Below are 23994 nucleotides of genomic sequence, written 5' to 3' on the forward strand. Positions count from 1 at the left end.
AACGACCTCTAACACTCACTTAGGAGGGGTAGGGGGCAACTCAGGCATTAAAGCTAGTGTCACCGGCAAGACACCTGAGGGCAGGAAGACAGGACAGACATGATGGTACCTGGTCAGGATGCTTTCAATGGGTCTATCTCTACCCTTCCTTGGGCCTCTGTCCCCACATAAGGCATTTTGATGCCCCTCTGTCCTTCATCTTTGTCTGCTGAGGCCAAGCCAGGCCCAGCTTCGTCCTGTGGTTTTGTCTTTCTCCTCAAGGCTCTCAGACGTGAACTTCCGCAAGCTGTTCTCATCTGTTTATAGTACCACATGGTGGGTGGGGGGCAACAATGTGTCTTCAGATGTTCTCAGATGAATTACACAAAACAAGATTTAAATAATATATCTTTATTATATTAATGTTAAAAGGAAACATTTCATATAAAACACTGGGGAAAATCATTTAAAATATTTACCCTAAGGGTTAAATCTAACTTTGGAGGTAGAACAGTCAGCGATAGGACAGTTCCAAGGGGTCACTGCAGGAAGACAGGCAAGCCATAGGCTACGGGGGCAGCCCCAATAAGATACTTGAGTCGGGGAGCCTGGCGGGCCTGGCTGACATAGTAGAGAAGGGGAGCTCCTGGGCCTGCTCCAAGCCAGCCCTGCAGCAGAGCCTCTGTGTAGCGGTCAATGTCACGGTCAGTCACATCCCAGAGGTTACCCAGAAACAGGGGACTAGGAAAAGAGAAGAAATACAGAGTAAAGCCTCTAAAATGGAATACATAGGAAAACATGTTGACTGGTGATGGGTGGATAGAGAGGATTGAGCCAGTGAGGAAGTCGTTGGGCTCATAGTACTAGGAGGAGAGAAAGGGCAAAGGATTAAAGGCCCAGGGATGCCAGGGGACTAGGATGGGAGGAAGGTGGAGCGCAAAAGAGGAAAGAGTCAGGGTTCAGACCTGGGAAGGAACCTGGGGTTGGGACCTAGGATGGGCCCTGCTCCTCAAGACTCACCAGCCAGCCATGATATACTTGAGCACGATGCCAGCCCCCTCCAGGTTGCCATGCACAGCCAGGGCTGCACTGCTGCAGCCAAACAGCAGGGCCACGGCCCGGCAGCTCAGCCGCAGGACGGCCTGCCCGTCCAGGAAGCGGGCACCGGCCCCATGGCCTGCATAGCTAAGGCAGAAGGAGGTGAGATGAGCCTGAATGAGCAGTACCAGGCCTCTCCTATGTTTCCAGAGGCCTCCTGAGTCAGCTAGGGGCTCTAAAGTCCAAAAGCACACCATGATGACACCCCCTCCTCTGGGACTGCCCCTCTCCCCACCTGCCTGCCCTGAGCACTCACATATATAAGTCATGCTCCGTCAGGGCTGCCTGCACCTGTTCCGGGCTCGGCACTTCCCCGACAACCCCTTTCCAGCCAGCTTCACTGCAGGGAAAAGGCAGGAGTAAGAACAGGGGCCATGTGGCAAAGAGGGCAGAAGGGATGCTAGGGGGAGGGTGGGCTGGAACATTTGATACTGGAGAAAAGGACATGGTGCCCACATGTTGTCGCCACCCTTCTCCACCCCCTTTCTTACTCTTATCCCCCCAACCTGCTAAAATGAGCTCGAAATTGCTCCTCAGTGTTTGACAGGTTATTGTGAGGGTTCAGGACATAGAAGGTACTGTGTGGATCCACCCCTTGGCTCAGCACTGACGAGGCCCCAACCTGAGGAGGAGACAGTGATCATCAGGATCCCATTCTAGCCAGAGGGCCCGAGCCCCGCAAACTCCAGGACCCTTCCACAACTGATCCGTTCCTAAGAGCTTCTCCTTTCTTCCCAGATCTCTCTGCATTTTCTTTCTTCAAGTCGCCCCCAGTCCCCACTCCCTGAACCCCATACCTCTTTGATGATGGAGTAGCTGAGGAGGAATCGGAAGGAGGGCAGCCGAGTGACAGGCAGTGCCCGGAGGCTGGGCATGCTCTCCCATGGCAGCTTCTGCAGGTCCTGGGCAAAAAGCACTCAGAGGTTACTGTCCCTAGCCAGGGATAGGCAGGAGTCAGAAGGGGCGTGGGGATGAGTGTGTGCCCACTGCCCACCAGACACTGCCCCTCGGGCTCCAGCTCCTTACCTTGTCTAGCACTAAGACAAGGTGGCTATTGCTCGCTACTGTCTGACCCTGTAGACGTCCTATAGCCTCCGTCAGGAGCTCTTGGGCTCGCTCTGGCTGGGCTGGGCACAGCCCGTAGGCCAGGGCCTGCACGTCCTGAGAGGTGAGCGTACCAGCAGCACTGAGCATGATCTGCAGGGGCACAGCGGTCAGTGAGTGCCATGCTCTAGCTCCACTCACAGCAGCCATGGGAAGTCGAGCTTCTTGCCCTTCCCTGACTCCTCAACTTACTTTCAGCAGAGTGGGGTCAGGATATTTCCAGCCACATCCCTGCAACAACTCTTGTAGGCGGGAGGCCTCCTGGGCAGGGCCGGGGTCCTGACTGGATGGCAGCAACAGCCCCCTCCAGCAGCCCAGCACAGACTTCTCCAGCGAAGTGACGAGAACCTGAATGTGGAAGGACAGAAGCTTCAGTCAGAGGGAGCCGAGTTTCTGTCCCACAGCACTTGGAGAGGAGGAAATGGGTTTTCCAGTGTGTGTCTTGTCTTGCATATCTTTCTGCCTGTCATAAAAGGCAAGAAGCTAGAAACGTGTTTCATTTGCTGAGACTCTGGGGGAATACAGACGAGACAGTTGATTACATATCACACTATGTTTTGACAAATATGACCAGGTGGGCAATGAAAGCTAAAGCCATGAAGCTGACATGGGCTTCAATCCTTCTTCTTGTGTGTATCTCTAAACATCCCATTGCCATAACCCCTTCAAGTTCTGGGCTGTTGTCTAAAGTCCTTCCAAGTGACATAGTTTTTTATTTAGGCCTACACTTCCAGAAAGGACTGGCACCCAGGGTTGTTCCTAGGGCAGCCTGACCCCACCCACCAGGGGCACACACCTCCATCCTGTGGTCCAGTTCTAGCCGCCCTGTCCACCATTCTCGTTTGTCAGTACAGCTGCTGTTCTCTTTCTGTTCCTTCTGGATGGCATCAAACTCTTTCAGGGCTAAACTCAGAGGCAGCTTTGGGAGACGGGGCTATGAGATATCTACTCGTCCACGTGATCACTATCTCTCCACCCCCAGCCACAGAAGGCAAGCAGCTTGACCAGAAGCCCACCCCAGCCCAACTTTGCTCCCTTGCCGAGGACACCTACCTTGCCCTGGGCAGTGGGGATCTGCACAGTGACTGGGGGATTGTCTTTTTCCAGCCGGGTCAGCAGGAGGGTGTTGCCCACAGTTCCAGGCTGGAGGGTGGCCAGGGCCAACACACACACAGTCACCCCTGACACACAGGACATACTCAGAATCATGTCAGCTGTCACAAGGAATTCCCTTCCCTGTCTTCTGCACTCAATCCCTATCCATCACTCAAGACAACTCCAAGAAGTCTTCCCTGGTCACTGGAGTGCAAGGTGCTCTCCCCTGCCCTAACAGCTCCCTATGGACAGAGACCACGTCTTGTACTTCTTTGTGTCCCTCACAGGAACTAACAAAGCACCCTGCACAGAGTGAGGCACTCACGTCACCTGTGAACCTGTTTCATGTTAGTGTAGGAAGACCCCAGACACCTGAACTTACTCTTAAAGAAAGACCCTGAATTTGTTGGTAACTCAAAGTTGAGGTTAAAAAAAGAGAGACTTCCAGATTTAGGGTATGTCTGTTTGGTAACAAAATGCCTAATCAATAAAAAGGTATGACATGTCCTTCCATAAGGACCAGAAACCTATGTGAACTAACTGATGCCTTCAATACCTTCACCCAACTCCTCAGTACGAAGACGTGCAAAAGGACAGCCACACCAGCCGAAGACTGCCACCTACCACTGGGGATCAGAGCCAGGCACTCCTGGAAACTCTCCTTCTCGGGCTGGGGGAAGTGGCCAGATCCCGAAAGTCTGAAGGAAAAGAGGCGCTGGATGCGGGCCAGGGGGACATCTCCGGGCCTCTCCTGGAGGCTCAGCCCCTGCAGCTGGTCTGCCACATCAGGCGATCCTCGATGCTTCTGGGACTTGCTGCAGGCAACACAGGAAGGGGTGAGGTCTCCCTCCTATAGAGTCCGGACTCTCCCTTCAGTCTGCCCCAGCATGAGCTTTGGGGATGGTGGGTACTCACCTGAGCCGCCTGTGGAGGTGGGTGAGCAGCTGGTGGCGACAGGTGATGGAGACAGACTCAGTGACAAGGCAGGCAGTGGCATAGGGATCTCGGTGGCCCAGGCACAGGGCCAGGAAGCGGCAGAGGTGAGCATAGAGTGTACTGGGAGGGCAGTGACTGATCCCACGGAAGGCAATACTCAGTGAGTCACAGATGGAATCCAGGGTAGAGAGACCTGGAGGAAGGTCAAGACACTTGCTGCAGTGAATCCCCTATTTCCCAGCTGACAGCAGCTTCCCAAGGAGTCCCTCTCTCATTGTGCGCTAGGGAAATGGCAGCTAGCATTTATGAAGGGCAGTGTGCTAAGTGGAGCGCTATGCAGTTTACATGCATCAACTCACTCCGTCCTCCCCAAACCTTATTTTACAGTTAAGAAAATAGAAGCTCAGGGGCTGGCCCCAAGGGTGTAGTGGTTAAGTTCGCACGCTCCGCCTCAGTGGCCTGGGGTTCACAGGTTTGGATCCGGGGTGCGGACCTACACACTGCTCATCAAGCCATGCTATGGCGGCATCCCACATACAAAATAGAGGGAGACTGGCACAGATGTTAGCTCAGGGACAATTTACCTCAAGTAAAAAGAGGAAGATTGGCAACAGATGTTAGCTCAGGGACCATCTTACTCACACACACACACAAAGAAAAAGAAAATAGAAGCTCAGAGAGGCTGAGTGACTTGCACACAGCTAGTAGAGAGTGTGCTGGGATTGTAACCCAGGTTCAAAGGCGACCGGATCCAGATGGGGATCCAAAGCCAGAACCAAGGACAGACTGGAAAGGCACGGGGATCAGGAGACCAAAGACTCAGCCCTCTCCAAGTGACGAGAGCTCGGTGGTCAGCATATTCACCGATGGCTGCAGGGGCTGAGGGGAGTCGGAGCCGAGGACCCAGATCCTTGTCTCTCTCCTTGTCTGGGCACGGGACAGGCAGCTCCTCTTTGCTGGCATCCCGTCTCAACACCTCACATTCTCCTATGGCCGTATCAGGCCCTGGCGCTGCTGCCTTCCCACCTGGGGAGAGAACATGACTTTTCTGTGGAGTTCCCTCCTCCTGCCACCCCCTTGGTTCTCCCTTCAAGGATCCAGGTCCAGAGCCAGCAAAAGAACTTTCTTTCTGTACTGTCTTTTGCACCAGTCATTTCTTGTGCTTTGGCCCCAGGGAAATCCCCCCAAGACACATGCACCTTCTATCCCCTACCCTTGCCATCATACCTGAGGCTGAGTCTTCCCCATCAGAGCCCCTGAGGATCTCAAAGCTCATTTCCATCTGGTTGTCAGTCAGTTCCTCTTCAGGGATGGTCCTCATGATCTCGGGGCCCAGCTCCTCACAATGTCCTGAGGCCACCGTCTTGGTCCTCCGGCTCCTGCCACTGAGGCCAGGGCGCCCAGGTGCACTACCTGGGGCAGCCACTGCATCGGTCTTCGAGCTTGGGCCTTTCCTAGCGCGGCCCCGGCCCTGGGAAGCAGTACCTCGTCTCTTGGGCCCCTCTGCAAGCCGCCCCTCAACTGAGACAAAGTCTTCCAAGTCACTGTCATCACTGAAGTTCACCTGTGATGGGTGGGAAAAGGAGATGGGCCGCGGGCCTTCAGTGACAAGACATCAGTTGCCAGCAGGTGGCGCTGTGGAGGCACCATCACAAGGGCCTCTGGATCCTACAGATAGCCAAGGAGCTGAAGGCCCCACCAGGCCCTGGGAAGCTATTCCAGAGACACCTGCTTTGCAGCAACTCTCCAGGACCACCCCTACCCGACACCCCCACCTAGCCACAGTCCTAGCTCACCTTGAGGCGCGTCTGGACCCTCTGTTGTACTCTGGGGGCCTTGGGAACCTCAGGCTTGCTCTGTGTAGGGAAGACTTCCTCAAACACGGTGAAAGGGACACGAGGGCCGGCCTGCCTGCTCCGGCCTGGGGGCTTAGGTGTACAGGGTGGTCCTCTACCTTCCAGACCTTTCAGAGAGGTATTATGGAGGGGCGGGGTTGCAGAGACAGCCTGCTGGCGCCCTCGTCCAGAATGCTTTTGGCTCCGAGGCTTAGAGGGCTCTGAGCCTGGGGGGTCCTTTACCAATGGTGGCTGCCAGCCCCAGGAGCTTGCAAAGAGTTGGGTAGTACAGGAGCTGAGGCCAGCCAGCTTTGCAAGGGCCCGAATCAAGAGCAGGCTGGCTCGCCAGGGCTCCAGGTGGGGTATCTGCGCTGCCACAAACTTCAGCCCTGACTCCAGGACCTTCCCCAGGCTCTTATTTGATGGCCGGCTCAGCCCCTCCAGTGCTAGCTGTGTGTATGCCTGAGCAAAGAGCTCATTCAAGTGGCTCGGGACAGGGGAAGGGGGTGCTTTGTGACTCAGGGAAGCTTGCAGAGCTTGGGTGAGGCGCTCAGTGGCTGCAGGGCAACCCTTCAGCACGACCTGCAGCAGATCCAGACCCTGGGCCTCATGGCCCATGGCCAGCCTCACCCCTGCTGTGACCAACGCCCAACGCAGACAGACTGCTGAGAGGACAGGGTTGGCACAGAGCGAGCAGTCACAGGTGGGCGAATGGGTCAGGAAGCCGGGGCTGGGCTGGGGCTTCATTTTCAGGACAGGGGAGGAGTTAGTAGAAGGTGCTATGGGGCCAGGCTCCTTGGCCACAGTGGCCACCAGCTCCAGGGCAGGGCCTCTCAGGAAGGGCTCCTCCTCCGGGAGCTCTGGAGGCCGCGGGCCGCGGGCCGGCTGCTTCCGCTTTTGCAGGTGGACCTTCTTCCCAGAGTCCGGGCGCTGGGCTAGTCCATCAAACTCTGGGGAGAGAACGGAACAAGAATTACAAACCTGGAGAAATGAGTAACTCCAAAATTTTTCATTTTTTTAATAATAATTTATTTCAAAACATTTTTTCCTCATCTGGCACTGTAGATCAGGTTAAAAACAAGCTTGTAAACCTTTTAAAACTTGAGTGAGATTAAAACTTTTCAGTATATATATACTGGATCAATGCCATTTTTTTTTTTTTAAAGATTTCATTTTTTTCCTTTTTCTCCCCAAAGTCCCCTGGTACATAGTTGTATATTCTTAGTTGTGGGTCCTTCTAGTTGTGGCATGTGGGACGCCACCTCAGCATGGCTTGATGAGCGGTGCCATGTCTGCACCCAGGATCCGAACTGACGAAACCCTGGGCCACTGAAGCAGAGCGCGTGAACCCAACCACTCGGCCACAGGGCCGGCCCCTCAATGCCATTTTTAAGTCCTGTTATTGCATGAACTTTGAGAAAGGATAATAGATTACCAGACTTATAGTGGAATAAAATTTTTCTAGCACTTAGAATTGATAAACACTGTATTCAAAAAATCAGAGTTGGGGCTGGCCCCGTGGCGCGAAGAGGAGCGGGTGAACTTAACCACTCAGCCACGGTTCAGGCCCCAAGGAGGCTGAAGTCCTAATCCTGGATCCTGCCTCTGACGGCCCCATGATTCTGGCCAAAAACACTGACTATCTCAACTTTTTCATTTTATAAAAGAAAAAAATCTATATTCCTACCTTACTTTCCAGGGTTTTGTGTGGGTCAAATGAAATACTAGAGGGAAAGGTGGTTGACAAGGAAAAAAAGTACCATAAATACAGCATTTTATTATTAGCTTAGGCCCTCTTGAGGACACTACATTTGTGCTGTGCAATACAGTAGCCACACGTAGTTAGTGTGGCTACTGAGCATGCAGAATGTGGCAAATGACTAAGGAACTGAATTTTAAATTTTATTTAAGTTAAATTTAAATTTAAATAGCCAAAGTGTATTAGCAATGAAAACTAGAACTAGGTAGGGTTAGTCCTGGACAGGCCACCTGAAAGAGGGACACCAATGGTCTGACTGAAGTAAAGAGAGCTTTGCCCTGGGACCAGAAGTAAGTCTCTGATTAGAAGGGAACCAAACCTTTGGCATACAAAGATGTGTGTGGCGTGTGTGTCACTCTCACCACCGCCCATGGGCGTTGGGGCGCGGCTGCTCACCTGTGCAAGACTCAAGCAAGAAGAGAACCTGCTGCAGGTCCGACTGACAGAGGTCGACGTCATTGCGCGCCAGCTCCAGCTCGCCCTTCAGCACCAGGAATAGGGCACACCTTGTTGGGAGAGGAGACGACAACCAATTGGTGGAATCCTTTGTCTTCCTGGAGAGTCCTTCTTTTTGCCCCTTTCCTAGACAGAGCCATCACAGTCTTTCCCAGCCTCCAAAAGGCCTTTACTTCCTAAAGCTGACTTCAAGGCTCCCTGGAGAAAACCCTCTATGCTCCCTCTCAAACCAACTCATCCTTGTATGAGGACAGGATTTCCCAAACCGCGTTCTTCAAAAATAGGATCCTGTGGGCAAAGAGATTTAGGGAAACGCTGTATAATAGATCTCCCTTTTGAAGATTTATGCATATTAGCATATTGGAGGACATGAGAAGTCCTATATGAAATAAAAATGTTTAACCTTGATTAACTCAGCATTTCCCACTGATTTAGCCATGGAAGGCATTCTTCCACAAACCCCTCCGAATATAACATGTTCATCTGTGGAATAGTTTGGGAACCCATGGTCAAGGGGGTCTGGAATCAGCATCCTTTTGGGCCCTGTACTCACTGGCGCGGAATCTGTAGCTTCGTTGTAAGTTTCAGGGCCTCCAAGCAAAAAGCCTTGGCTTCGCTCACACTGCCCAGGCGGCCCAGGCGGGAGACCAGCTTCTCCGAGCAGCTCAGCACCTCTGTAAGAACCTGCCATTTTTGTATCAGATTTTCACCTGTAGCAAAGGAGAGAGACATGACCAGTATCACTCAGTCATAGCCTGGATCCTGTGGAGACAAAACTGCCAGCCCCACCATCTAGCCTGTTCATTCCCCCTTGCTCTCCTCCTCAGACTCACCATAGTCCAGAAATGGTGTCTCCACTGCTGCTTTTTGAATCGAGAGCACATCACTGCCCATGAGCAGGAGGATGATGCTTCGGAGGAGCTTATGGGAGTCGATGAGTGCTATCTCAGGTGTCTGCCAGCCTGTGCAGGTGAGGGGGGTACAAAGAGGGAGATGATGTGGCCAGAACTTCCACCACCTGCACCTACTAAGATAGCAAACGCAAAGCATGCTGCCACTCTTCTCCTTGTACAGCTAAGGCAGACAGAGCTAATCAATCACAGAACTCTTTCCCCTGAGACCACATGGGGTCTCAGAATCCTTGTCAGTTTAGTATTCCAGGCATCACTAAGCAATCGATTAGAGTCAGCAGGCAAACTGAAACTCATTTGCTCTCCCAGGCCTACTCTGTGCAGCTGCTAGGTAGGCTGGTCTGTGCAGCTGAAGAGCAGAGGGGACAAGAGCTGAGAAGAGCTGATAGCGCACAAACTGCACACATCGACCAAGGAGGGCCAAGCACCCTAATCTTTCACCTTGGGCACAGAGCTGCTCCCCCAGGGAGGCGGACAGGCTGTCTGCTGGGAGGCTAAGGTAGACTGCCACCAGCTGCAGGGCCTGGACACGGAGCAAGTACCAGGCCTTGGAGGACCTCTGGAGGGCAGGGTCTCGAAGCACACACAGCAACAGAGAGGCGCCCTCAGTCACCTGGGAGGGGGAGGGGGCCAGAGGAGAGCAGTGATGAAGTCAGATTGGCAGTTCAGACCTGGAGATGGCCCTGGAGACCATCCGGCCCAATCCCCCGCTTTTAAGAATGATACAAGCCGTAGAGAAAATTAGAGCCTGAGAGGGCACAGGACTCAGCCAAGGCACACAGCGAGTTTATGAGAAAACTCAGGTCTTTTGGCTCTCACTGGATTTCCAGTTTAGGGTTCTGGTGTTGTCCCAGTTCTAGTCACAGGAAAGACTCTCCCCCTTGCCCCTGAGGAAACTGGAAAAGAGTGAAAAGGACAGTATCTCTATGAGAGGAGCACTGGTGAACAAGTCATTGGAGAGGGCAGGGCCAGGGCACAGCACTGCCTCCCAGGGTCAGGAATATTCTTCCCAGCTCCAGGGAAGTCTCAGAAGCCAGACAAACATCTAGAATATCCTAAAATCCTTCCAATACCCAGAAGCTTCGGGGATTAAGAAGGTGAGAAATACCTTCTGGTGAGCACAGTAAAGTTGACTTTGCAGTAGGTCGCGGGTCAGGGAGAGGAGCTGGTAGGCGTCAGTGGTGTGATCCAGAAGCTTTAGACTTGATTCTGCCTCTTTCAGGTGTAACTAAAGAAGGAATCGGGGGTGCATGAGCATGCTGGTGAGAAGCAGCCAGACTCTTGAGATGAAAGCATTCACAAACAAAATGCTGAACACATCCAACTAAGTATTAAATTATTTTAAATATTATAATCTACACAGGAGTCATTCACTCACTCACTAAAATGATCATTTGGTAGCTTTCAGTTAACCACTACGCTAGAAAGACAAAGCTGAATAAAGAGTAAGCAGGACCTTGTATCCAAAAGCTTGCAATGCCATGGGGGCGCAGGCACACCTATGTCATCATGACACAATGCCACGGTGGTCTGGGGACCCAGGGAAAGTGGCTGATTCTGCCCTTGAAGAAGAGGATGTATAAAATGCTTTGTGAAGGGGGGGACCATTGAGCTAGGCCTTAAAAAGAAAGTACAGGTTTGCCAAATGAAAAAAAAAAAAAAGAAGGGAGGAGAGGATGCACTTAGTGTGGAGGAACTGACACAACCAAAGGCAGACAGGCACATACAAGGAATATAAAGGAACTGGTACAGACTGGCAGAAGGTTGGCGGTAGGGAGCAGCAGGAAAATGTGTGAACCAGAATACAGAAGGGTGCAGTGCAGAGTAAGCGTCTGGACAGCATCATTCAGGTATCAGAGAAGCCAAGGAAATCCTTTAAGCAGGAAAGAGATCAGATCAGATCTGCGCCTAAAAAGATAATGTATTACTAATAGTAGTCAGAGGACGAGGTGGAAAAGAGAGAAACCGGAGGCAAGGAGACCAGCTAGCAGACACTGTAATAGTCCTAACTGAGTGAAAAGCATCCATGAGGGCACCAGAAATGGATGGGAAATACAGGATTAGTCGTATATTCCTGGTGCAGAATCTGTAAGACATCATGGACAGTTGGTTTTGCAGCGTGGAGGAGAAAGATGCCTCCTCTTCTCACGGCTGCCTCCCAACCACGCCCCACTTTACAATCCTCCAGCCGAATGCGGCGGGAGAAGGGAAAGTATCCTATCCTATCCCGTCTAGTATCCTATCTTCTCAGAGAAAAGATGGGCCACTAAAGCCAGGTCCCCCCTGACGTCCCCAGGCTAGGCTGGCTGGGCACTCACCTGGGCATAGCTGGGACAGCCGAGCGTCAGGAGGAGCTGGGTGATGTGGCAGGAGGAGCCAGCTGCCTTTGCGTGGTCCTCCAGTCTCTGGGAGACGATCCGTACAAGCAGGAGGACTTCCAGAGCCTGCAGGGGCTGGTGGGCCAGAAGCAGCAAGCTTACTTGGCTCCTGCTCGAGCCTCCACTTCCACCCTCCACTCCCCACCCCTCGGGACCTTGGTCTCACCTCAGGGCCGGGATGGAATGTGGCTACCCAGACAGAGCAGCCAGCAGCCCTTCTCAGGGAGCCTGAGAGGAGAGCAGTGAGGGAGCCTGCAAACCATCCTACCCCTCCTGTCTTAAAGCCCAAATGCCAGTCATCATCAAGAGCCAGGATTTACTGAGTGCCTACTGTGTGCCAGACACTGAGCCAACAGGTTTACGTGCATCACCTCACTTTATTTCATAGCAACTCTCATCCCAGTTTTACAGGTGAGGAAACTAAGATGCACATAGGTTAAGTTGCTCATTTAAGTTCATATAACAGGGCTGTGGTAGAGCCAAGACTCACATCCAGGGCCGGGGCAGCTTCCCAGGTCCCCACGCTAGAAATATGGCCTAATGGCCCATGGTAACAAAGATCCTCTATGTGCACGGTTCTTTTTTGGAGGATCCTAACGTGGGCTCCAGGGAAGAGCTTCAGAGACTGTGAAACATTTCATGTGAAAATGTAAAATTGTGTCTTTAGGCATTTATGTATTTTTCTGAGTTTATAGGTCTCATATCATCTAGTAACTAACAATAATTATAGCTAAGTTTTGAGTATTCCGTTTACACACGTCTTCCACGCATCCCCTCACTGAATGCTGAAAGCGCTCTGAGGGAACCGTGTTACTACCTTCATTCTAGAGATAAGAAAGCTCGGGCTTCGAAGGTTGAGTAACCTGCCTAAGGCCATGTGCTAACAAATGCTGGAGCTCGGATGTAAACTCAGGGAGATGGGTGACAGAGCCCACACTGGGTTACATGGCTTTTTGGCAGGTACACAGGCCAGAGAAGGTGAAGGAGCTGGCCTCCACTGCGTCACTGCCCTCCTCCCTTACCTTTGCCCCCAGCTGATAGAGGGCCGCTAGAATCTGCAGCGAGGCTGCTGTCTGCTGGAGACACCGCACAGCGGGGGCCTGCCGCTTCGTGAGCACCTCCTTCCACAGGGCCAGGGCTTGGTCCAGGCATTTGGACTGAGCTGTGAATCAGAAGAAAGGGACCAGCCATTCTCTCAGCGTGGACCATCTGGGGAGAATGCAGCCTTCTCCCTAACACCCGCTGCCCTTTGTGCCCACCTCCCATCCTACGGGGCGAGCCTCCCCAACACCTGAGGTCCCCGTTCTGCTCTTAGGAAGCCACAGAGGAGACTATCCCACCACACCACGTTCACGGCCCTCACCAGCATCTGCAGCCAGGTTGAAGGCAATGTTACTATATAGGAAACGATCCTCCTGGAGTTTATCTTCGTAGTTCAGGTCATTGACTTCAAAGTCTTCCAGATTACTCGGGGCCTGGGTTCTCCGATCCCGCTCGATACCCTGGATGGGGAAATCAGGGTCAAAACCAGGGCTGGTAGCAGTTTACTGGGGGCCTGGGGAAAACAACCCCCGCCCCCGGTTCTGCTCTGCCGCCACAGCAGCCACACTCACTTCTTGCATTTTGGCCTCCAGGGTACAGATGTAGAGCCACAGCAGGGCCTGTGCTTTATCATCCAGAAACCGATCCTTGGCCTGGGCCTCCGGCCTCACAGACTCCAGAAGCTGCAGGGCCTCCCGGATAGCATCCAGGGCAGAGCTGTGGGGAGAGGATGCACTCAAGTGGGCCTTCTGCAGGACAGCAGGCCTCACACTTGCAGTGAGCTCCCAGGGCCACAAACTGAAGGGGGTGCTCCGGGACGTGGAAAGGGAAATAAGACTCCAAAAAAGGTGAGAGGACCTAGGACAAGAAGTAAGAGTGGCCTCCCTAGCTATTCCCGCTCACCAGTCGGTCTGCTGGGCAAAGTCGTGGTAGCAGAGCACCTGAGCCAGCTCCACCAGGTGGGTGGCTCGAGCCCAGGCCCCAGCTGGTGTCTCCTCGGGGCTCAGCTCCAGCAGGTCACAGATGACGTTGAACCGCTCCTGTCCCGTGTTGGCCCGCACTGCCTTGTAGGCCTGCAGCTCCTCCCTGAGCAGGAGGGCCAGGGTCTCCGGGTCCCAGCCGCTCAGGCTGTCTCGCAGAGTCCTGAGAAAGGGCAGGCTCGGCACTAGGGGAGTGTGTGAAGCACAGAGCCTCTGCTCAGGCCAAGGAGTCCCAGCCTTGGCTCGGTGAGAGCGCAGTTAAGTTTCCAGTCATGAGAACAAGAACACTGCCTGTCGCCACTGTTCCCTCAGGACCTCACACAGTGGCTGGCACATAGTAAGCACTCAATGAGTAACGATGGATGGAAGAACCGCTGCCTTTTTCAGACACGAGGATGAACATGACCACAAGCACAAAAAGCCAGCCCAGCTATGGGCCAAACATGGCTGTCTCCCGCCCCACCAACTCACCGCAGCTGTAGCTCCTTGTCTCCAGCTCTGGCTGCATCCATCTTGACCCGCACCCAGAAGGTGACTGGCTCAGCCATGTGTTTGGGGCCACAGAGCTGAAGGGCTGCCAGCCACAAAGTCACCATCTTGCAGCCCTGGGCCTGTTTACCCAGTTTCTTCAGACTCTCTACATGCAGCCGGAAGCACCTGTGCAACTAACCAGAGAAGGGGAACAGACCAAAGTGGAGCGAGGAACCAGTGCGTCTGTCCGGTGGGGAGTGGGTGCATGCACAGGTACATACACCAGCCAGTGGGGGTGGGCAGGGGCCCTCCTGCCCCACCCCACCCCAGGCAGAAGACACCTATGAACTAAATACCTCGTGCTCTCAACCTGAGACTTCAATCCACCACCCCACATATTCATCGTCCACACCCCTGAAATCTTGCTCCTCCTCCTGTCATCCTCTCAGCAAACCAGCGCCTTCTCCTGACTCAGAAACGCAAGACCATCCTTGACTCTTCCTTCTCCCTCCCTCACAGCCAGTCACCTACCAGGTTAATCCTTGACTTCTTGCAGCCATGCACTCTTTCCATCCCTCGGGAAGCTGCTTCAGTTCAGACAGCCACCCTTTCCTGCCTAGGCTCCTGGAGTGGCCTGGGCGCCTGTACTGTCCTTGCACCCTGTTCATTCACCACAGTGATGCCAGAGAAACCCAAGATGCCAATCTGGTCTCACGCCTCCACTTTATTCCTTTAGAGGCTCAGCAACCTCACTCAGGATGAAACCCAAGGCCCTCTAGGACCCATCTTGCCTGCCAGTCCAGCCAAGTCATCATTTTGTGAATACTTTTGCTAGCTCTCGGTTCTCACTCTCGTTGCCCAAAGGACCACCGGGGAAGCTTTTTAAATACCCAGAGGCCCAGGCTCTAGTGCCAGAGTTTCTGACGCAATGAGTCTGGGGCAAACATTAGAATTTTTTTTAAGTTCACTCAGGTGATTCTAAGATGCGGCCAGGTTGAGAACCACTGGCTTGGACAAGGCTAAATATAAAAAGTGAGTCAATCGAAAAAAAAGATTAAGTAAATAACAGTACAGGTGTGGTCTGGGAAACACTGCCCCAGGCACTGGTGCCAAAAGGCAGCTAGTAACACTCCCAGGCAGGGTCCTGGCCAGGCCCTTTCATGCTACTCAAGCCCTCTCCACTCCCAACATAACCTCCCTCCCTGCCCTCATACCTTCTCAGGAGGCACCTCAGGATAGGTGCCTGGCTTTGCCAAGCCCAGGTGCTGGCAGAAGGGCTCGGAGATGGCACAGGCCTCAGCATAGAGCTTGTGATTGTAGAAGCTGTAGGCCAAGTTACTGGTGTAAGAGGCTGCAGGGGAGAGAAAGGACAGGTGACCACAGGAACGGTTGCCACTGGCCTCCCCTGTTGGAGAGGCAGTAGAGAGAGGCTCAAGCGTGGTCAGCTCAGCAGCTTCCAGATCAGACAGGAACCCCTATTGCTAGGGAATGGAAGAGGGGCAGCTCTCCCTGTCCTGCTCCACGCCAGCCACGTCCTCCATTCCAGTGAGGCAGCCTAGACCAGCCAGCCCTCTGTGCTTGTTTTACCAGAACTACAGCCTTATCCCCATGCAGGCTCCATCTTTCCTCACATGCCAGTCTCTGTCTTCATCTCAGTCCAAAGGTCAGCATTTCAGGGGAAGCACTCTGGCCTGTCCCTTACCTCCCTCATTCCACTGACGCCACACTAGCCTCCTTGCTACTCCTTGAACACATCAGACCCTCTCCTGCCTCAGGACCTTGGCACTGGCTGTTTCCTCTGCCAGGGATGTCCTTCCCAGGTGTCTCCACGGCCAACTCCTTCACCCTGTCCTGGTTTTGCTCACGTCACCTTCTCAGTGAGGCCCACCCTGACCACCCTATTTTAATAGGGAACTTGCCCCCTCACCTACCCTGAACTCCTACTTCCCTTTCTTATTCCGCTCTACTTTTCCTTTCACTCCATATTTCTCATCACTTTCTAACATGTCCATAATTCAATTATTTTGTTGTTTATTATCTTTCTCCCTCAGCCAGAATGTGACTCCCTGAGGGCAGGGATCTCTGTTTTGTTTACTGACACATCCAAGCACTTAGAACAGTGCTTAGCACAGAGCAGTACTCAATAAATATGTGTTGGGGCCGGCCGGGTGGTGCAGGGGTTAAGTTCACATGTTCCACTTTGGCGGCCCAGGGTTCCCCAGTTCAGATCCCAGGTGTGGACCTACGTACCACTTGTCAAGCCATGCTGTGGCAGCGTCCCACATAAACTAGAGAAAGATGGGCACAGATGTTAGCTCAGGGCCAGTCTTCCTCAGCAAAAAGAGGAGGATTGGTGGCAAATGTTAGCTCAGGGCTAATCTTCCTCAAAAAGTAAAAAAATAAATGTGTTGAATGAATAAAGTTTTCCTAAATTCTAGTTTATGCAGTTTCTTGGCTATCAAGGTAGATGGTTGGGAGAAAACAAAGTCAGTCTTCAGTACTCTGTGGGAAGAATTTTCACACTAATAATTTTTGTGACTCCTGATATTTTCATCTCTATAGCTAGGTTCAACCACTGAAAATATGAATATGAAAAGTTCTCCAGAATCTTCCAATGACTGAACTCATTAGGTTTATGTAATTTAAACTGAAGACCCATGCTTTTTGCAAAATGAGGGGGAAATTTATCATGAAAGACAAAAATAGGCAAAACTAACCCATGTTGTTGGGATAGTGGTTGCTGTGGGGGGTGGTAACTAGAAGGGGGCACAAGCAGGGGTTTTCTGGGGGCTAAGTCATGCTCCGTTACTCGACCTAGATGTTGGTTACAAAGTATGTTCACTTTGTAAAAATCCACCAAACTGTACACTTAAGATCTCAGTACTTTTCCATATGTCTATTTCAATAACCAGGGTGGGAGAAATATATATATGCATCTTGCCTTATATATACACAGTGTATCTCCAGAAGGAGACATAAGAAACGGATGCTATTAGTTCCCTCTGTAGAGGGCGCCTTGGGCAGCCAGGATTAGGAGTGGGAGAGGGACTTCACCATATGCCCTTTTGTGCAATTTGAATTTTAAACCCTGTGAATGTTTTACCTGGTTTAAAAAAATTTAAGTTATAAATGTTCTTTAAAATTTAAATATATAGAAAGTCATAAAGCATATCAGGTACAACCGTTTTCATAAATACCAAATCAGATTTCAAAGTCAATGAGAAAAAATTCATGTCTGCTATTGTAAGTTAGCCCATCGCCTCTCTACTGCTGTTAAATATAGAGTAATGGATACTTAGAAACACCTCTTTCACTGCTTCCTTAAACCATAAGGAGCCCCCACTGTGGTCGGAACCATCCAGCAGGTGATATTTGCCTGCCTAAGGAGTGATGAGCCTCCTAAGAACCCTGTACCTGGGCCCCAGGGCACTAACCAGTCATCCCCAGGTAGTCCGTTAGCTCTCGGCCTGACAGGCCCTGTAACGCCTCCAGCAGCCAGACAACGGTAGATTTGCAACTTTCCACTAGCTGGGCCAGGTCAGCCAAATCAGCTACCTGAAGGGACAAGAAGGGCTTGAGGGTGAGGAGTCACAACAGATCCAAGGTGACGTCTACCCCACCCAATGTCCAAAGCCAAGCAAGCCCAGACCCTAGGACCTGCCCAGGTTCCTTGATTCCCAGACGGTACCTGACAGCCTTGGGCAAAGTCATAAACCACCACAGTGTAGAGGTGAAGTCCCTGAAAGTGCATCTGAATCAAAGCCTGCTGCTGCTTGGAGGGGTCCCCACAGACCTGAGGAAGGAACAGGGTTTGGTTTGAGGGCCAGAGATAAAGCATGAGCTCTAAGCTGAAGACCGGGTCAGAGTCCTGGAGAGCTGACACAGCCCAGGGAAGGACATCCAGAGGGGCCACTGCCCTCTCAGGACACACTAGACTGCTTGCAGACTGGCCAGGTATAGTCCAGAGAGCAGCTTACCAAGGAGGCAGCCAGGCCTTCCAGATCTTGCCAAAGACCCTGGGCTGATGATGATCCACAGAACCACATTCCCACCCAACCTCTAGGTTCTTAACTCACACCATCCTGCAGCTGCCGGATGAGGGAGCGGTACCCGCCCAGAAAAGCAAAGAGGCCCAGAACAGCATCAAGTCCATAGTGTCTCTTGATGCCTCGCTCCAGGCCTGAGAGGAAGAACTGGCAGCTGTCACACAATGCCCGCAGCGGGGGTGATGGTGCCTCCATACAGCTGTTCAGGACAGCTGATGCCTTGATCAGAAGCTTGGCCACTGCCTGGGGTCCTCCTTCTCTGATCTGCAGCAGCTCAACTCCCAGCTGGCACAGCTGGAGGCTAGGGGCCAGATTGGTGATCCTTAGGTAATCATGGGCCTTCTTCATTGCCCTGGTGGCCTTGACGTGGTGGCGGCTCCAGCAGAGGCGACGGCAGTGTTCCAGGGTGAGCTCCAAGAGACAGAGGGCCCTCTGGGGAGAAAGAGCACCAGGAGAACCCCCTCCCTCACCCAGCAAGGCGCTGATCACATGCCTGGAGAGCATGTCATCTAGGAAGTCAGCATCTGTTTCATTCAGACCATGCCCACTGACATCAAATAGCTGATGGGCAGCCACCACTCGACAGGCTGTTGGAGAAGCAAAGTGGGGAACTTCACAAGGGGTACTTTCATCCTCCAAGAGTACTAGAAAGCTCAAGGCCTTCAGCCGGGCTGAGAACGCAGCTCGCCGCTCCACCAGGACTTCTGCCCCCTTCCAAAGCAGAGAAAAACTGCCCCGGGCCACAGCTTCGTAGTCCTGGGGAGCAGCTTGGCGAGAGCACCGCATCAAGCAGGCATGGAGGGGCTGAGCGAGACGCAGCGTGGCCTCTGGGATTCCCTGTGTGGCAACGTTCCGCAGAAAGATGAAGAGAATTCGCTCCAGGTAGAGGGGTGGGCGCTGGGGGGTGGACTCCAAGTAGCCATTGCAAGCCAGCTCTGCCAGCTCCAGCAGGCTCCCTAGGTGCTCACGGCAAACTAGCTTGGCAGTCAGCTGCTGGTTGCAAGCCCTGAGGATGGCATCACAAGCTTGTCTCCTCTCGGCATCAGATGGGCAGCTGGGAGAACCAGCTGGAAGCTTGGACAAGAACTCCTAGGGAGAGAGGAAGATGTGAATGGGTCCACCAAAGGAGCAAAAGAGGTAGGGAAAGGAACTAGAAATAGGGTTGCTCAGAAGTGGGTCTCCTACTAATCTATCTCTTCAAATAAGGAAAAAACCAAAACAGCTCGGCTTGAAAAGCCAGGTATCCGGATCCAGACAGCACTCCTACCTTCAGGTCAGGTAGCAGATCTTCGGCCTCCTTCTGGCTGCTTAGCAGAGCTCCAAAGTTGACTCCTTTGAAGCTCCTCATGGCGCCGGAGGGCTAGGAGAAAGGGGACGGATCAGAGAAAGCGGAGAAGACTCGTAAGGGAGCTAAATGGAGGACGGGAGGACGCGGAAGAAGCGAGCAAAGAATCCCATCAGAAATCCTATCCGAAGAAAGCCCATGCCAGGAGGCCAGGCTCCCGTTATAAACCGAAGCTTCCACTTTTCCCTCCTCCAGGCGGATCCCCGGCCTCACTACCCATCCCACCGCCCCAACGCCCCGCACCGGAGGCCTCCACCGAGCTCCTCAGCGCCCGCCAGGACGTCCCGAGGCCGCCCGACCCTCCCTCGCAGAGGCGCCCCCGCCTCTCCCTCAAGTCAGCGCTGGAGACCCCATTCACCTCGGTGCGTACATACGCTCTCGAGTCCCTCCGGGCCTTGCCGCCCCAGAGGTCGCCCTCCTCCCCAGGTCCAGGACTTACCCGCCGGGTTAAGTACTTCTCAAGGATCCGAAAGGTAACCTTCGTTTTCCGCGCCAGCCCCTCCTTTCAAATATCCCCAGCGACCAATCAGCTGAGAGCTGCGTAACGCCGGCGGGCCGCGCGGTGCGATGGGAGTTGTAGTTTACCAGACGCGCTGCATCATCAGGGAACGCCTCCTACTGCTCCCGGCGTTAAAGCCTCTTGGGGGCGCGGGTTTCCCCGCTTTTTCCAGTCGAGGCCGAGTTCCTCGCCTATCTGTTGCTTAGTCGCTATCGGGAAGGCCAGCCCCTTGCCTCCTCCCCTTTATCTTCAGAGCTCAGAAAGAGTTTAAATTTCAAGAGACGAGAAACAGGCTAGACAACAAAAAGAACTTACTTGGAAACGCACGCAGTTTGGGTTACTAGGAAAAAAGGGCGTAGCCTTTCACGGAATTCTTTAAAGATACAGTTTTCGGGGGGCACTGACAGGAGCACCGTGGCGACTTCCAGCCCTCTCTCTGCCTTCCAGCCTTGCTACTGCCATGAACAGGATTGCATGAGAGAGACAGAGGACCTAGCGCTCCTTGATGGGGGATGGAGGTTAGGGAGGTGGGGTGGGGGTTTTGAGGGACGGGAAGAACTAGGAAAACTCATTCACTGGGCTATTTCACCGTCTTTAATGACTTTGTTTGGTAAGTCGTAACTCCTTCCTCAAACATACACACTCAGTTGGCTCTGCTTCTCTTTCCTTCCTCCACCAAAGCGTTCAGTTCACAACTCTGGTCTCCCAGTTATCTCTTTCCCGAAGAACTCTGTTGGATAACTCATCCTTCTCTATCACCGCCTTTCTTCATCATCATCAGCCTCTTTTAGGACCTGAGAATGTAGCAGGGAAGACTATTAAAAAAAAAAAATCAAGACATCTCCCAAGAATCTCAGCGTCTGTCACCTTAATGCAAGTACTAAATGTGTGTTACAGACATTGCAGACATATCTCTTACAGGGTAAGGGACCCAGTGGAGAGGAGGTGTTCATAAATGGTCAACGAATACATCACTTCTCTCAGTACTCATTTTCTCTTGCTTACACCTTAGCGATTAGTGTTCACTTACATGTTGTGCAGCAAGTGTTCTGGGCCTTTTTCCTATGTATTTCTATGTTCCCTATATAAACTCCTCAAGGCAGAGATCTTATCCTTTTTTATTCCTCTTCTACTTCTTACAAGAAGCAGGAAGTTCTTTAAGTACCAGATGGTAGATCAATAAATGCTGACCAATATGAACTTGAGTCATATAATTCAATCTCTCACCGGAATCCCAAGCTTATAGAGACAGCTCAGGATGGTGGGAAGAGCTTTGAACTTGAGTCTAGACACAGGAGCCAGGTTCTAGTCCCAGCTCAATTTATTATTAATCTATGAAAAGGAGAGAGTAACATTAAGCCTCACTACCTCCCCGGGGTTCTGCCAGCCTTAAATAGACTAGCCTTGAAATGCTTTCCAAAGGCCCTAACAATGCTTTGCTGCCATCAATAAGCACTTGTGTGTGTGCGTGTGTGAGGAAGATGGGCCCTGAGCTAACATCTGTGTGCCAATTATCCTCTATTTTGTATGTGGGATACACCACCACAGCATGGCTTGATGAGCGGTATATAGGTCCTCACCTGGGATTCGAACCTGTGAACCCCGGGCTGCCAAAGCGGAGTGCATAACCTCTACATCAACAGGCCGGCCCCAGCACGTTTTATGTGTACTGACAAAGATATCAGAGATACACGAATGGCTGTTACAGTCTTCCTGTGGATTTTAATTGTTTTAAAAAGAAAAAGAAGATAGTCTGTTATGTAAAAAAAAAAAAAAAAAGAGTTGCAGAACAGCGTGAATGATATGACTTGATTTTTATTTTAAAAAATAAACAGAGGGGCCCACCCGGTGGCGCAGTGTTTAAGTGCACACGTTCTGCTTTGGCAGCCCGGGGTTCGCCAGTTCGGATCCCAGGTGCAGACATGGCACCACTTGGCACACCATGCTGTGGTAGATGTCCCACATACAAAGTAGAGGAAGATGGGCACGGATGTTAGCTCAGGGCCAGTCTTCCTCGGCAAAAAGAGGAGGATTGGTAGCAGATGTTAGCTCAGGGCTAATCTTCCTCAAAAAAAAAAAAAAAAACAGAAAAATTAATATTAAACCCATGGTATAGACTTCAAACATTTAACAGTGGTATGAAGAGCAGGATTAAGGGAGCCTGTCATTTCTTATATATTTCTATACGTATAAATGTATTTATATTTGTAATATATTTATATACCCATATAAATATATGTATTTCAATATTATATAAACATTTTACATTCACATATTTATATTAAATGTGTACTTCTGTATTTGCATTTGATTATTTTACAATCAGTCCATATAACTTTATTGTAAAAAGAAAAAAACTTAAAGCAAATGTGAAGTATTTTTATAACATTAGATCTGATCCCAAGTGTGACAAACTTTTGTTTGTTTTATAATTTTATTCTGTGGTTCTATGGGGAAGTGGTGGCAAAAAATAATAAAAGGAACAGGGAGAACCACAGGATTGGGGTTAGGGGAAGAGTGATGGGGAGTGGAACCTAGACTCAGCCAAAGGGCCATGGCCATTAGCTTGGAATGGTCCCCTCCCCTCCCTGAGCAGGGACTGAAGCTCCAGCAAGAGGTCATCGTCCAGGCCTCGGAACCCGGTACTATCCTCATGCCCCAGTCCTCCTGCCTTCTTGTCCATTAGCTCCTGGTTCCTCGGGACGTTTCTGTTCTCAGGATCACTTAAGACTTCCAAATCAAATAATCATGTGTCCAGCTGGATAGAAAGTGAGAAAATCAGGAGCCTCTTAGTGAAAGATGGTGGTGTGTATCAAATCTGACAGCCTGCTGACCTTCCCACTTGAGGAGGAGGAAATGAGTTCAAGTGGAACCTACTGACACCCTACTCAGCTGCTCACATACGCCAAAGAAGAAGGCCTCTCAGATAGCTTGATATTTCTATCTGGGCCAGGACCAAGGGAAAACACTGCCGGGAATTACCCAACCACTGGGATGTGTTTGAAAGTTCTACACCACATTACAGCCCCATCCACTCATTCTCATATCCAAATCCAGATAGGCTCAGCTGGATTGAAAAAGTTAAAAAATAAAATATAAAAGCAGACACTTATGTAGTGCTTAGATTGTGGGCCAAATACTGTTCTAAGCACTTATATTCAGAAATGCACTTAATCCTCACAAGAGCCCTGTGGGGTAGAAACTACACTAGCATCCCCATTTTACAGATGAGGAAACTAAGACACAGATTTGAACCCAGGCAGTCAGGCTCTGGCTCTGTGCTCTAAACCGGTTCCGTATGCTGCCTCTCAGCAGAGCATCACGAACAGCATTTTGCAGGCAGTGTGCCCCTGGTGAACCACTCCCTCAACTGACCCATTTGGGCAGATACCCAAAAGGAGACCAGATGACCAAGGCTAAACGCTCCCACATTCTTGCCCTTCTCGAGGGACAGGGCTTGGGGTGAGGCAGCAGGGCTACAGGGGGGAAAGCAGGCAGATGAGGGCCCAGGGGACACAGGCAGTCTATGTCATAGAAGGGGCACTGGGCAGACAGCAAGAGACAAGGTTTAGCCTCAACTTTGCCATTCACATGCTACACACCCTTCCTTTAAGTAGATTTTCCTCTTGGGCAAAAAAATTTCACCAGCACCTACTAATGCATGGCATATAGTACATGCTCAATAAAAATATATTTAAGGCCGGATGGACAACCTCTACAATGTGTCCCAGCTCTTAACATTCTGTGAGTCTGACAGAAAAGACCCCTCCCCAGTCTATCCACCAAAAGCCCCTTTGAAGGAAGCTCAGCAGGAACGAAGCTAAAGGAACCTCATTAGTCTGTCTCCTCTACACCCCTATTTCCTTATCACTAGGGATGTGGGGCTCCCTCATGCTTCCATCAGTAAATAATTACTGTCATGCAAAACAACAAATCATTAACTAGACTCTAGACTCTAGTCTAACAGACTTCCCAAAAAATGGGTGGCTCTTGAAAAGCCAGGTGTGAGCCAGCCCGTCTCTGCCCCAGACATCTACTGAGCACAGTCACGTGCAAAGCAC

General features: G+C 51.6%; 1 protein-coding gene across 2 annotated transcripts; it reads right to left on the reverse strand.

Moving 5' to 3' along the window:
* Positions 1–437: 437 nt before the first annotated feature.
* On the reverse strand, positions 438–19918 carry ESPL1 (extra spindle pole bodies like 1, separase). 2 transcript variants are annotated; one of them, XM_046666848.1, is made up of 31 exons: positions 19874–19918; positions 19357–19449; positions 18120–19178; positions 17732–17836; positions 17478–17598; positions 15258–15394; positions 14044–14237; positions 13496–13735; positions 13165–13309; positions 12915–13053; positions 12574–12713; positions 11492–11626; positions 10282–10401; positions 9615–9786; positions 9096–9224; positions 8816–8972; positions 8203–8312; positions 6009–6997; positions 5440–5776; positions 5077–5238; positions 4192–4405; positions 3901–4091; positions 3235–3362; positions 2978–3100; positions 2374–2529; positions 2104–2274; positions 1875–1979; positions 1584–1699; positions 1334–1417; positions 1000–1164; positions 438–720 (listed from the first exon to the last, which is right to left on the reverse strand). In XM_046666848.1, the coding sequence occupies exons 2-31, from the start codon at positions 19435–19437 to the stop codon at positions 519–521; spliced, it is 6327 nt and encodes a 2108-aa protein (XP_046522804.1). In that variant the 5' UTR covers positions 19438–19449; positions 19874–19918; the 3' UTR covers positions 438–518. The 2 variants fall into 2 exon arrangements, with proteins under 2 accessions (XP_046522804.1, XP_046522813.1); XM_046666857.1 differs by lacking the exon at positions 19874–19918 and adding an exon at positions 19793–19837.
* Between the last annotated feature and the right edge of the window lie 4076 nt (positions 19919–23994).

The sequence above is a fragment of the Equus quagga genome, chromosome 1 (assembly GCF_021613505.1).
Source record: "Equus quagga isolate Etosha38 chromosome 1, UCLA_HA_Equagga_1.0, whole genome shotgun sequence".
Taxonomy (NCBI): domain Eukaryota; kingdom Metazoa; phylum Chordata; class Mammalia; order Perissodactyla; family Equidae; genus Equus; species Equus quagga.